The sequence below is a fragment of the Xiphophorus hellerii genome, chromosome 21, assembly GCF_003331165.1.
Source record: "Xiphophorus hellerii strain 12219 chromosome 21, Xiphophorus_hellerii-4.1, whole genome shotgun sequence".
In the NCBI taxonomy this organism is placed as follows: domain Eukaryota; kingdom Metazoa; phylum Chordata; class Actinopteri; order Cyprinodontiformes; family Poeciliidae; genus Xiphophorus; species Xiphophorus hellerii.
This window is the reverse complement of record NC_045692.1, coordinates 8,778,003-8,790,940: the sequence shown is the minus strand read 5'-3', so window position 1 is coordinate 8,790,940 and position 12,938 is coordinate 8,778,003. Positions and strand designations below refer to the sequence as shown.

Below are 12,938 nucleotides of genomic sequence, written 5' to 3'. Positions count from 1 at the left end.
AAACATTTTTGAACCATGACCTGCTGACAGGATCACTTGCATGAAACATTGAGAGTCACTTCTGTCTCTGCTGTCTTGTTTCCTCCAATCACAGGATATCTGGCAGAACAGCTGATGTTGTATCCATCATGTGTGTCTGACAGAGTGATGTTCTCCTGGATTTTAGTTGTAAAGGTTCCATTTGTGTTTTCCTCTGTTTGTCTGAGAGAGTCTTGTTGGAGATTCCAGGTGAGTTCAGGAGGTGATTGTGGACAGGGAGTGAAAGCTGAGCAGGTTACAGTGACAGACTGATGCTCCTTCAGGTCAGAGGGAAGATTAATGCTGGGACTCCAAGGAGAATCTATATTTAAACATTAGAGCAACAACTTAGAAACAAAACAGATATTCAGACACATTGGTATTTCTTAAATAAATTGCTAACAGTTCAAAAGGTAAATAGCGTTTACTTCTGTAGCACTTTATCTAGACCAAAGGACTCCAAAGTTTCATTCACACACTGATGTAGCCACTGCTGTCCTGGACTACATCAGCAGCAGGCAAGGAGGATGAAGTGTCTCTGACAAGGACACAACTTACACGACTTTAAGTCCAACATCGACACCAAGCACCATGAAAGCACTATTTGCTGCAAATTTACTGTACAGTAGAGTGAACAATTGATCTAGAGAAATGTATTGTTCCTGTCACCATAGTAAATCCAATTTCATTCATTTGTCTATTCTCGTTATATTGTTTGAATAGTAACCACAGAAAATGTTTTTTTTTCTAAGTCTTTGGAAAGAAACTTGAACTTTCTAGCTTTACAAATTCACAGGGAAACCAGCAAGCTGTCCCTAATATATAAAACAGATCACCATAGAATCACAATAGTATATTGACAAAAAAATGCTCTTACCTTTAACTGTTATTTGAAGAGGATCAGCACAAGCTGTTGCCCTGTAGACAACGTTCTCAACTCTGAAGAAGTATTTGTCTGTGTGACTTGTTGTTAGATTGGGAAACAGAGTGGTGCAGTTTTTCTCTTTCAGGTTTCCAGTAATATTCAGTGAATAGGTGTTAATTGACCCACTGCTGTTGAAAATAACAAAGCTCGGAATGGACAAAAGATTTACACCACCTTTCATCCAAACTCCATAGATAGTTTTACTGCTGTTATATGTAGGATGATCTGTGTTATAGGTACATGGGATTTGCAAACAAGATCCAGTCAGAGCTTCCATGTTATTTGGTGTAGTGATATTGAGAGCAGGTATATTAACACCACAGTAATCAGTCAAAGCACCTGTAAACCAGAATAAAAATGAACATAATGTGAAGCAAGACAAGTGTAGAGAAAGTTCATAATCCAATAAATTCCAGTTCAGTTTTATCATGTTACATGTGAAGCCTTTAAACAAAATCAGAATCAAACATTTCTGACTACAAATTATTCATGTGTTTGCTCCAAATAGAGGAGTACAAACATCTCACCTGGAAGAAAGAAGACACTCAGTAACATGTTGACGATCAGCATGTTCTCAGTCAGAGCCGCCATCAGACTCTGATTGACCTTCATCTGTCAAACTGGAGAAGATGTCAGAAAAAAAATTACATTTCAGTTTTTTCAAATTAAAGTCTCTTTTGAATAAAGTTTGTATCGTCTTTGACAATGAATTAAAACTGACCTAATATAAACTAGGAAATACAGAAGAATGACAGGTTAGAAGTGTTAGTGTTACTTACTCAGTGTTACTGTGTTAGAAGTAGGAATCAACTGATTGAACTCAAATAAGAAACACACAATGAAGTGAATGAAAAATGATTTACACCAAACTGAGAAAAATATAATTACTCTGTAATAGTGCAATTGCAGACAAGTTGAGCTAACAGAGTCATGGCAAATGTGAATAACTGTATAATTCATAGAGATGTTCACTTCTTACCCAATCAATGTAGAATTGAGGCAATAAAATAAAATTTCTCCAAATCAAGGAATGTGTTAAAACCATCTGGCTGATAAGAAAATCATGCAGACCTGTTTGTTTAAAAGCATATATTGTGTGAAATCAAGCACAATCTCTTTGTTCCTGTTCTAAAAGGGGATGCAATTTTTGGATGACGATTTATTTTCACGCAAAAATAAATTGTGTGAATTAACATGGAGCATGGAAAAGAAGAAGCATGGCAGTTTGTTTTCTGTCAGCCCTCTTTTCAATTGCAAAGAGACAAAAAGAAGAACAAGAAAAGGAAGAAGAAGGCTTTTTTTCAATGCCTTTATTTGAAACAGGAGGATGTACGCCTCCCTCTGAACTATTCATAGCGTGGCAGAGAACAAAGTGCATAAAAATAATGAATAGAAATTTGCATTGCTTCCCTTTGCATCTCTACATAACAATTTCTACTGCGCACAATCTCATGTGTTGTGTGCAGATACATTTTTGAAAAAATAGATTTATATTTCCACTCACCAATCTACCAGGGTAAGAAAAGGAAGAAACACAGTTTTTGACAGATTTGAAGCTGATTTTAGATCTGTGTAACGTATGTGTGATGTCATTTGTAACTAATGATAATAAAATAAATGAAAATATGAAGATAACCAATATTAACAAGATGTGGTTGTGATTGCATATCCAACACAAACACATTTAGGCCCAAAATGACTTGAAACAAAACTACATTTTGAAGTTAAAAGACAGGAATATGTTTTACTTTACATGACATGTACCAATATATGTATTATTTGTTTTATTTTTATTTTTTTCATTTATTTTATTTTTTTACTCTGTCAGCACATCTTAGCAAAATTAAACAAAACTAGAAATTTCTTTGAAAACACGCCAACCAAGCATGCAGAAACTCAGGTCAGTATTTTGTAGACAGTATCAATCTTCAAAATTAAGCTTATTTTCTGCATGCTTGGTTGGAGTGTTTATATATCAACATGTTGATTGTCAGCAGAGCTGCCAGTCTCTTAGACTGGACAAAAAGATCAGAGAATTACAGTTCACTATTTGTGTTTTAAATCAACGTCACTGCTGAATAAAACACAGGTTTCATTTCAGACAAACCAAGGACAAGATAAAATTCAAATAGAAAACCACAGTTTGAAGAAATTTTAAAATGTTTCCAAAGTAAGAAGCCGTGTGGTTTTGGGACTCAAAGTCATAAATAGATAAACACAAACATTCTCTCATCTGAATCAGAAGCCAAAAATGTTCAAGGATTTACCTTTCAGTCAAATAATGTGTTTCATCTGATGAGCTGTGGATCCAGGGACGAACTTCTCTATTTTAAAAATATAACGTTGTGTCAAAGACAACGGCTGTATTTATGCTTTCTTCTTCAAAAGAGGATGTTGGTTTGATTTTAATTTGATTGTCAGAGCATGTATTAGCAACTGGAAATGCACATTGATATACTGAAAAAAGAAAACACATGCTCCAACTTAAAAACAAAAATATCTGAGATTTGTTGTCACAAATAATCAAATTAAGTGGCATCCAAATGAAAATATTAAGTTCATTAAGTTGTCACGTTAAACAAACACAAATAAATGAACCCTGACAAACTTAAGTGGATTAATTGTAACAAGCTAACTCAGTTATTTAAGTGGGAGCTCCATTCCCTTTTTTACAGTTCATTCCTCAACGTGTCTTGAAAACAGCTTGAATATTTCGTACACGACTTCGACTTCGACAGCAAATGAGATTTGTTTGGTTTCCGGTCATGAAGAGTGAAGGATCCTTAATTTTCAGCCCACAGGGAGAACCAATCACACCACAATTACTGAAGCAATTTTGATATATGTTATCAGAAAACTATAAAAGAGAACATCTGGTCCTGCTGTGAAGATCACAGACAAGCTAGTTAGAGTTACCAAAACTCAACGTCTGATTTTGCTGCTCACAGCAAGAAGGTCCAACAGCTACTGCAGAATAACCAGCAACACTGAATTCTCCTTAATAGTGTGTGTGTGAGCGGGTGGGTGTGTGTGTAGCTGCTTGTTTCTGTTCCTATGGTGACCTGTCTATGATGCATCTCAGCTCTTTGTCGCCTTTCATTTAGGTTACAGCCATCTGGTGAAGTCAACCAAATGAAGCAGGTGCAGAGAAGGAATGGGTGGGTTTAATCTGATCCATTTGGTACAGTAGTAATTAAATGTTTTACTCACTCCTGTGCAAAGACTTTGCTGTTTTCATGTAAACGAAACAAAAATAGAACGCAATAAGCATGTCAAAATCTTTTTGCAAGCAGGGCAATATGTGGATAACTAATTAATGATATTAGTGATCAGCTGACGAAGGACACAACTTACTTATTGGAAGACTGGATAGATTTATCGGTAAACATCAACTCTCTCTGAGAGTCGATATGGATTTAGGTCACAAAGATTCACAGCAATAAGATTAGAAGAAATCAGCAGCTTGTTAGACAAAAAGACATTTATTCATTTCAAAACAGTTTTTGATACAATTTATTCATGAAATACTATTCAAGAACTTGGAGCGCTTTAGTATAAGAGGAGAAGTTCTACACTGGATGAAGAGCTGTCTCAACAAAAGGCAACAATTTGTACAAATGACAGTGGGTGACTTATTGTCATCACGCTTGGACATTGTTTATGGTGGCCTGCAGAGGTCAGTATTGGGACTTAACACTGTTGATATTCTGTACAGTATCTCATTTTTGTGAGGCTTCAAAAATGCTTAATTCAGTTCTGTTTGCAGACGATGCATTTATTTTTCGAACAAAATTCACAATATTTCTTTGCAGAAATCCATTCAGAGTTATGTAAACTGAAAGAGGCTTTTAATATTAATACATTTAATAATAGTAATAATTACTAATATTAATACATTTAATTAAAATATCTGCTGGAAACCTCAGAAAATATGTTAAATCTAGACATTTTCTGAATCACACTGCGGTCATATGCTCTTAATTTTGCCATATTTAAGTTACTGTGTTGAAGTTTGGGGCAACGCTTTGACCATTACCCTTATATCAAAAAATAGTCATCAGAATGATTCACAGGGTAGGTTTTTATGACCAAACTAATAGTTTACTTATCATTTCCTGTCTTTGCACACTGCCCGATTAGATAGAATTTCAAATATCGCAGATGATGTATGAAGCTAAATTCATTAGCTCATAATATTCAGAAGTCTTTGACTGATAGAGTGGGCATAAGGTTATAGTGTATATCATTTAAATTTTGACTTTGAAGCATTTTTGACTCAGCGGAAACAAGAAGATTATTTATGCCAACAACCACTGCATGTGAAGGACGGTGATTAAACAAACTCTACTTCTCCATACTCCTTTTCAGACATATTCCCTAATAAAGTGTGAGGTATTTGTGCATGTGCGGGTGTTTATTTTTACAACTACATATAATGAGTATTTCCTGCCTATATAACTTGTTCATTTGTATTTATGTTGCATTAATTGATAAACATATAATAAAATGTATTCAAACTATGGAATACAGTATGTAAGCATTAGCTTTGATCCGGTGGAATGCATCACATAATTCATTCATTCATTCATTCATTCATTCATTCATTCATTCATCCATTCATCTTGAATCATTGAAAAGCATTTAATTAAAAGTGACAAAAAGGATCCACACATTGAGAGAAGCAGATTCCCTTAAGGTCTGACATGAACTAATTGATTGTGTAAAAGAAAATAAAACTCAGTGTTTCATATTTAACAAGGAAACATTATTTTTTCTTCACTTGAGCGTAGAGACTCTCTGGACTCTCAGCCGGTCTGTGTCGAGGAGTTTTCCGCCGTTGACACTTTGACCTGAGCGTACACCGTCTCCTGCTGGTCACTGCTCTGCACTGGCGAAGAGGAAGCCTCGGGTGTCTTTTTGATGAAGTTAATTTCCCCATAATTAACTTCCCCTTCTGTTTGGTAGACTTCTGACATCGGAGCATCAGCCTCAATGCCTGTTTGACTCTGTGGAAAATAATGAGACATGCGTTAGTTATTCATGCTGATGTGGCCACAAACATGACAGCACACTGCAGTGCTGCACGCAGGACGATGAACATTTCCTCACCTGACTCTTTTGTAGATTTGAATGTTTGAACTTAAAGCACCTGGAAGACATTAGATTGCAGAAGATTTCTACTGTGCTTCAGGTGATAATGCAAAGACCCAAGACAGTCAAGACTTTATGTGAAGCAAACATTAGAAGATAGACATCAGTTTAATCACATCCTGGTCAAGTTAAACAATAACTGAAAGACAAACAAGAGGTCATTTTCAGGGATAAAGTTTCAGGTATAATCAAAGTGGATATTAAGGGTTTTAAGTGGGACAAAAAATACTTTTTCCTCATGGTGTTAATTTGACACCAGTTTGGTTATACATTTGTAATATAAGAAATAATTTGTCTAAACATCGATAACAATAACCATGGCAACACAGAAAATGAGACAAGTCCTCTGAAGCTAAGTATTTTCCACAAATTGTCATTCTTTCCTTTCCTTTTGATTGAATTATCTCTTGAATTATCTCAATCAAACAGCTGCAGCTGATCCAGAATGCTGCTGCTGGCGTTCTCACTAAAACCAGGAAGATAGAGCACATAACACCAGTTTTAAAGTCCCTGCACTGGCTCCCTGTAGCTCAAAGAATAGACTTTAAAATACTGTTGTTAGTTTATAAATCACTGAACGGCTTAGCACCACAATACATTAAAGATCTGCTGTTGTTGTATCAACCTTCCAGACCTCTCAGGTCTTCTGGTTCTGGTTCTGCTCTGCATCCCCAGAACCAGAACCAAACGAGGAGAAGCAGCTTTCAGCATCTATGCACCACAAATTTGGAACAAACTTCCAGAAAACTGTAAAACAGCTGAAACACTGACTTCTTTTAAATCTCGACTAAAAACCCACCTGTTTAGAATTGTATTTGAAACGTAATCAATTACAAATTTATTGATGGAACTTGACTTAATGCTGTGTTTTGATTATTGATTCTACGTTGCATTGTGTTTCTGTGTTTGTAATGATGTAAAGCACTTTGAAATGCCTTGCTGCTGAAATGTGCTATACAAATAAAATTTGATTGATTGATTGATTGATTGATTGATTGATTGATTGATTGATTGATTGATTGATTGATTGATTGATTGATTGATTGATTGATTGATTGATTGATTGATTGAAATTGACATTTTCTTGACATTATCTTCTAATGTTTGCTCAAAAACATGATGCATAAAATGTAATTTATTACAAAAAACCGTTTCATTGACAGTGAAGAGGCTCTCATCAGTTTAGTAAAGCCTGTGAAGTAAAAACATTTTCTGGCAACAAATGTAGACATTGCTGAAGCTAGAAGGTGAAATCATAGACGGCTGTTATTGTGCTCTTAGTCCATTAGGCTGCAGTGTTTCACAGCTGTTAGATGTGTTTCATTCTTCCTAGATATTACTAATTTATGTATACATTGTCTTTTCTCCTATTTGTTTAACATTCTGGGTCGTTCTTTACATTTTTATTAATATCAATACTTATCTAAAGTCTGATGTTGCCTGGATCAAACGTTCAGCATAAACAACACCACAACAAGTAAAAGCCGTCCAACATCAGTAGCCATATTAAACAGTTTACTGTCAAAATCATATGTCTATATGGCAAATGCTGTTTACTATTTGCACTGCTACCATCAGAAGACATTTAATAGTCAGTGTTAATTCCAGAATTACAGAAAACTAAAACATTTGTGCATTTTTCTCAGTACAGGAGAAGAGTGTTTTTGAACAAAGGTTTGACTGGAGAGTGGCAAACAGAAAAACTAAGGCAAAAAATGATAGACTGTGCAGAAACACAAAGACAATGTAAGGAAATATAAAGCTATCAGTCCACTGAATCACAAAACAGCCAAAAAGACAAAGAATCTGCAAATTTTCCTTAAGCTGCTACAGACAATAAAAAGAAAACGGTTGAAAACTTTTTCTGTGGTATCATAATATGACTAAAAACCTAATTATTTCCCTTCACTCTACATATAACCACAAGAAGCTGCAGCTTTTTTTACAAGCCAAACATTCCCTTTGACTCATTTCAAAGAAGGGAAGAACTAAGATTTTTGCTGGTTTTATTTTTATTTAATTTGCAACAGGAAGTGCACTATTCAAAATGCAAAGGCATGTAAAGAAAGACATACTGTTAAAACTAAAACCTGTACAGGCTTTTTAAACACACTCTTACTGATTTGAACAAAATGTTATCTTCATTGTGTAACATTTTAATTGTGATACTCACCAAAAAGACACACCGAGGCAAACAATAAGGAAGACGGTCACTGATACTCCCACTGCGATTCCCATTGCATCAAAATGTCTGTTGGCTTTTCGACAAGCAAATAAAACAGACAAAAAAAATTAAATAGCTAGTGTTAGAAGGGTAGTTTGAAACATTTAGGCAAGATTCACTGGAGCTAAAACATTTACCATTAACACTGACAAGGATCACAGATGATTTTTGTTGACCCAGATCATTTGTAGCCACACAGTGAAACTCTCCTCCCATAGAAACATTGAAGCTATAAACCTGCTCCATAGATACATTCATGGCTCCATCTTTGCTGTTCCTGAACCAGGTGAAGCTGGGTGGAGGTTTGGCTCTGCTGGAGCAGCTTCAGCTCCACCCAGCTACCTGCTGACACCAAACCTGATGGACTGATGGATGCTGAGGTGTCTTCTAGGAGCATCTGAGGAAAATGAGACACACATGAACTTTATTGATCAGAAACAGCTGAACCATGACCTGCTGACAGGATCACTTACAGGAAACATTAAGCATTACGGCTTTCACTTCTGTCTTGTTTCCTCCAATCACAGGATATCTGGCAGAACATCTGATGTTGTATCCATCATGTGTGTCTGACAGAGTGATGGTCTCCTGGATTTTAGTTGTAAAGGTTCCATCTGTGTTTTTCTCTGTTTGTCTGAGAGAGTCTTGTTGGAGATTCCAGGTGAGTTCAGGAGGTGATTGTGGACAGGGAGTGAAAGCTGAGCAGGTTACAGTGACAGACTGATGCTCCTTCAGGTCAGAGGGAACATCAATGCTGGGACGCTGAGGAGAATCTGGGACATAAGATATGAAACATATTATTAGTTTGAGGAAGTACCAGTTTGGAGTTTAGACAAACATCAAGTATAGTTTTAAAAGTTTAATGTTTTATATAATTAATGTTAGACTGTTAACCTTTGAAAAAAGCATTTTTCATATCAGTTCAATATTATCATCCTGATGAAACACCACATTGTTTCTAAAATCCAGGCATTTAGCACAAGTAGCTGCATTTCCACTACAAATGTGCGAAAAACATTTGCAACATTCAGCAAAACACAAGTCCATATCCTCAGTATTTGTATTTTTGCAAGTTTTGTGAAATACTGCTACTTTCAATGTAGCCATAGAGCCACCTCTTCCATGCTCTCTAATTTGCTCTTAAAGCCTCATTGTGTCTTAACAGATCAATCTTTGTCTCCTCACACCATAAATCATTTCTTCAGAAGTTATTTGACATATTCTTGGCTACATGTACAAGTTATATAGTTTAGAAAATGTTATTTTCTTTATGTTACTACTGCACTTAATCTATTTTGATTTGAAACTTGCTTCACTGTGAACAATAACACCATGTTTTTGACAGGCTTACACTTTGACGGTTGCAGGATAGGTCCTCAAACATCCTCATTTATGTCATTGGAGTTGATACTTACAGTCCTGTTTAATAAAGCTTTACCACAGCTGAGTGCATGACAAACTGTGACCTTTAACATACATCACAATATAATTTAAAAATGGATAAAGAAGACTGGCATTGTGCTTATAGATTGGTTTCTTCTAGATTAAAATCTACCATTTTTGATAACAACACTGGTCAAATATCAATTGTAATGGCAAAACCATCTAAAACTAATTTGATTTGTTGGTGGATCAGAGAAAAACTGCATTAAATTTGAATCTGTGCTCTTAATGGTTCCTTTTCAAATCATTGCAGGTGTAAGTTGGAAAACCATTACACCTTGAAAAAAGAGCAAATTATAGATAATAGATAATAAAATCCCAAATATGGGGTCAAGCAGATTCTGATCACTATGTGCTCACATGTAACTGCTTCTGATGTTATTGATCTACGTTTCTAGAATCAGAATTGATTTGAAGGGAGAAGTAACAACATTTACCTTTAATACTGACACAGATCCTGGACGATGTTTCATTTCCTAAATCATTTTTGGCCACACAGTAAAACTCTCCTTCCTTAGTGACACTGAAGCTGTACTTTTGTTTTTCTGACACTCTTATTCCATTCCAGAACCAGGTGAAGCTGGGTGGAGGTTTGGCTCTACTGGAGCAGCTCAGCTCCACCCTGCTACCTGCTGACACCAAACCTGATGGACTGATGGATGCTGAGGTGTTTCTAGGAGCATCTGAGGAAAATGAGACACACATGAACTTTATTGATCAGAAACAGCTGAACCATGACCTGCTGACAGGATCACTTACAGGAAACATTAAGCATTACGGCTTTCACTTCTGTCTTGTTTCCTCCAATCACAGGATATCTGGCAGTACAGCTGATGTTGTATCCATCATGTGTGTCTGACAGAGTGATGTTCTTATGGATTTTAGTTGTAAAGGTTCCATCTGAGTTTTTCTCTGTTTGTCTGAGAGAGTCTTGTTGGAGATTCCAGGTGAGTTCAGGAGGTGATTGTGGACAGGGAGTGAAAGCTGAGCAGGTTACAGTGACAGACTGATGCTCCTTCAGGTCAGAGGGAAGATTAATGCTGGGACGCTGAGGAGAATCTGGGGTTTAAATTAGGCACACATTGTAAAAAAAGAGTGCACATTCATTGTACTAAATAAAGATTTGTTGAATGTGCTCCAAAACAGTTAAATTGTTCTAAGCAAAAGAACTATGACATCTCTATCTGCAACACACTTAGACAACATTTCTTAAAGTTAACTGTTACTTTCTGGTCTTACATTAACAAAATAATAAATATTTGGACCATATCTTAATATATTTCCAGAAAGATCTTAATGTAAACATTCAAATGCCACTAACTAATAAATAGTTAACTAATGATACTCAACTAATGATAAAACTTGTTAGCTCTTCTTGCAAAGGCTGTAAAAGCATATTGTGTAAATATGCTTGGAGTACTCAAGCTTAACCATTTAACCAGAACAACATTGTATAATATCATTCCATGATGAAAATGTTTTTACCTTTAACTTTTATTTGAAGAGGATCAGCACAAGCTGTTGCTCTGAATGGCCAGTTCTCAACTCTGAAGAAGTATTTGTCTGTATGACTTGTTGTTAGATTAGGAAACAGAGTGGTGCAGTTTTTCTCTTTCAGGTTTCCAGTAATATTCAGTGAAAAGGTGTTAATTGACCCACTGCTGTTGAAAATAACAGGGCTTGGATTTGACCCAAAATTTACACCACCTTTCATCCAAATTCCATAGATAGTTTTACTGCTGTTATATGATTTTTCCGTTGTGTTATAGGTACATGGGATATGCAAACAAGATCCAATCAGAGCTTCCATGTTATTTGGTGTAGTGATCCTGAGGCCAGGATTATAAACACCACAGTAAACGGTCAAAGCACCTGAAAACCAAACCAATAGTGAATATAAAGAGCAAAGTCTGCCTGCAGAGAAAATTTATGATCCATAAACTCCAGTTCAGCTGCAGCATCTGTCATGTGGAGACTATAGACAACATCATGATCAAATATTTTAGACTTGAAGTGATTTATCTGGCCTCTACCAATGAAAGGACGTGAACAAACATCTCACCTGGAAGAAAGAAGACACTCAGTAACATGTTGACTGTCAGCATGTTCTCAGTCAGACTCTGATAGACCTTCATCTGTCAAACTGGAGAAGGTTTCAGAATCAGCAACTTTTCAATTTTCTCATCAAAGTCTTTTTTTTTATAAAGCTTGCATCGTCTTTGGCAGGGAATTAAAACAGATCTCATATACTAGAAAGTAGACAGGAACATACACTTCCTACTGTGTTAGAAGACAATCACATTCAACCACATATACATTTATATCTTTATATATAAGTTACATGTCTCCAAAATAGAGTAAAAATAAGGACACTAAATTCTACTATTTTAATAGGAAGAAGTTAGTTTTCTGTTTTAAAAGTTGAAAAATATGTGAACTTCATAAAATGCCCTTACCCAGTCAATTAGCAGTTGTATAAAAGTTGCTCCAAATCAAGAAAAGCGTAAATTTCCGCCGGTGAGAAAAGATCTAAAAAGCAACCTGCTCTAGCCGATGTATGAAAGCCTGTATCTGTGCTCATTCTTCCTCTTTTGTAAAAGAGGATGTTGGGTACAGAATTTGCTTTTATGGTGTGGTTGATTGATTATGTCCATAAACTACCTCACTGATGTCCACTATGTGTTGAATAACAGTTTTAATTTGTAGATGAGGAATAGGTGGGGGATTTTATGAAAAACAGTAGATTTCTTTTAGTTTTCAAAGTTTAGTTATTTATAGTGATTATTAAGAAAAATTTCTATTTTTTTTTTTTACAGTTACTTAAAACATAATTGACATTTTCTTTCAGTCGTTTTTCTTTATTATCTAGCACCATCATACAATGACCAATCCTGAAAAAATAAGATTTTAATGATTTGGCAATCAAAGGGCAATATTTATTTGCTGCTGAAAAACTAATGAAAAATAACCATTAGCAATAAAAATAACGATGCAGCTGAGAAGGACTAATATGGTCATGACCGTGATGATCCACTGTGTTTTCGTTTCAGGTAGTAGTTGTTGATTTTTTTGTCTTTTTTTCAGAGTTTCTCTGTTGTCTATGCGTGTCATCACATCGTGCCATAATTCACCTCATTTCTCTCTGGGCATTATTGTTATTCCTTTGCATTTGGCGTT

General features: G+C 35.6%; 2 protein-coding genes across 3 annotated transcripts in view; both read right to left on the bottom strand.

Moving 5' to 3' along the window:
• LOC116711533 (sialic acid-binding Ig-like lectin 10) overlaps positions 1–12,339 on the bottom strand; it is a 66,415-nt gene extending 54,076 nt beyond the window's left edge. For both annotated transcript variants that reach the window (XM_032550862.1, XM_032550863.1), the window contains exons 1-6: positions 12,218–12,339; positions 11,824–11,904; positions 11,247–11,633; positions 10,521–10,820; positions 10,199–10,444; positions 8,792–9,091 (exon numbers count right to left, since the gene is read on the bottom strand). In XM_032550862.1, coding sequence (XP_032406753.1) covers positions 8,792–9,091; positions 10,199–10,444; positions 10,521–10,820; positions 11,247–11,633; positions 11,824–11,896 — 1,306 coding nt within the window. In that variant the 5' untranslated portion in view covers positions 11,897–11,904; positions 12,218–12,339. The remainder of the gene's footprint in view (positions 1–8,791; positions 9,092–10,198; positions 10,445–10,520; positions 10,821–11,246; positions 11,634–11,823; positions 11,905–12,217) is intronic.
• Positions 33–3,321, bottom strand: LOC116711563 (sialic acid-binding Ig-like lectin 12). Its single transcript, XM_032550900.1, has 4 exons — positions 3,211–3,321; positions 1,471–1,563; positions 896–1,282; positions 33–340 (listed from the first exon to the last, which is right to left on the bottom strand). Exons 2-4 carry the CDS (start codon positions 1,553–1,555, stop codon positions 33–35), a joined length of 780 nt encoding a protein of 259 aa, XP_032406791.1. The 5' UTR covers positions 1,556–1,563; positions 3,211–3,321.
• Positions 12,340–12,938: the final 599 nt, after the last annotated feature.

Coding starts and splice junctions, on each gene's coding strand:
- LOC116711563 (XM_032550900.1), bottom strand. CDS start 1,555: ATGAAGGTCAATCAGAGTCTGATGGCGGCTCTGACTGAGAACATGCTG. Junction 1,283..1,470: donor GAGTGTCTTCTTTCTTCCAG/GTGAGATGTTTG, acceptor TCTGGTTTACAG/GTGCTTTGACTGATTACTGT. Junction 341..895: donor TCTTCAAATAACAGTTAAAG/GTAAGAGCATTT, acceptor GTTTAAATATAG/ATTCTCCTTGGAGTCCCAGC.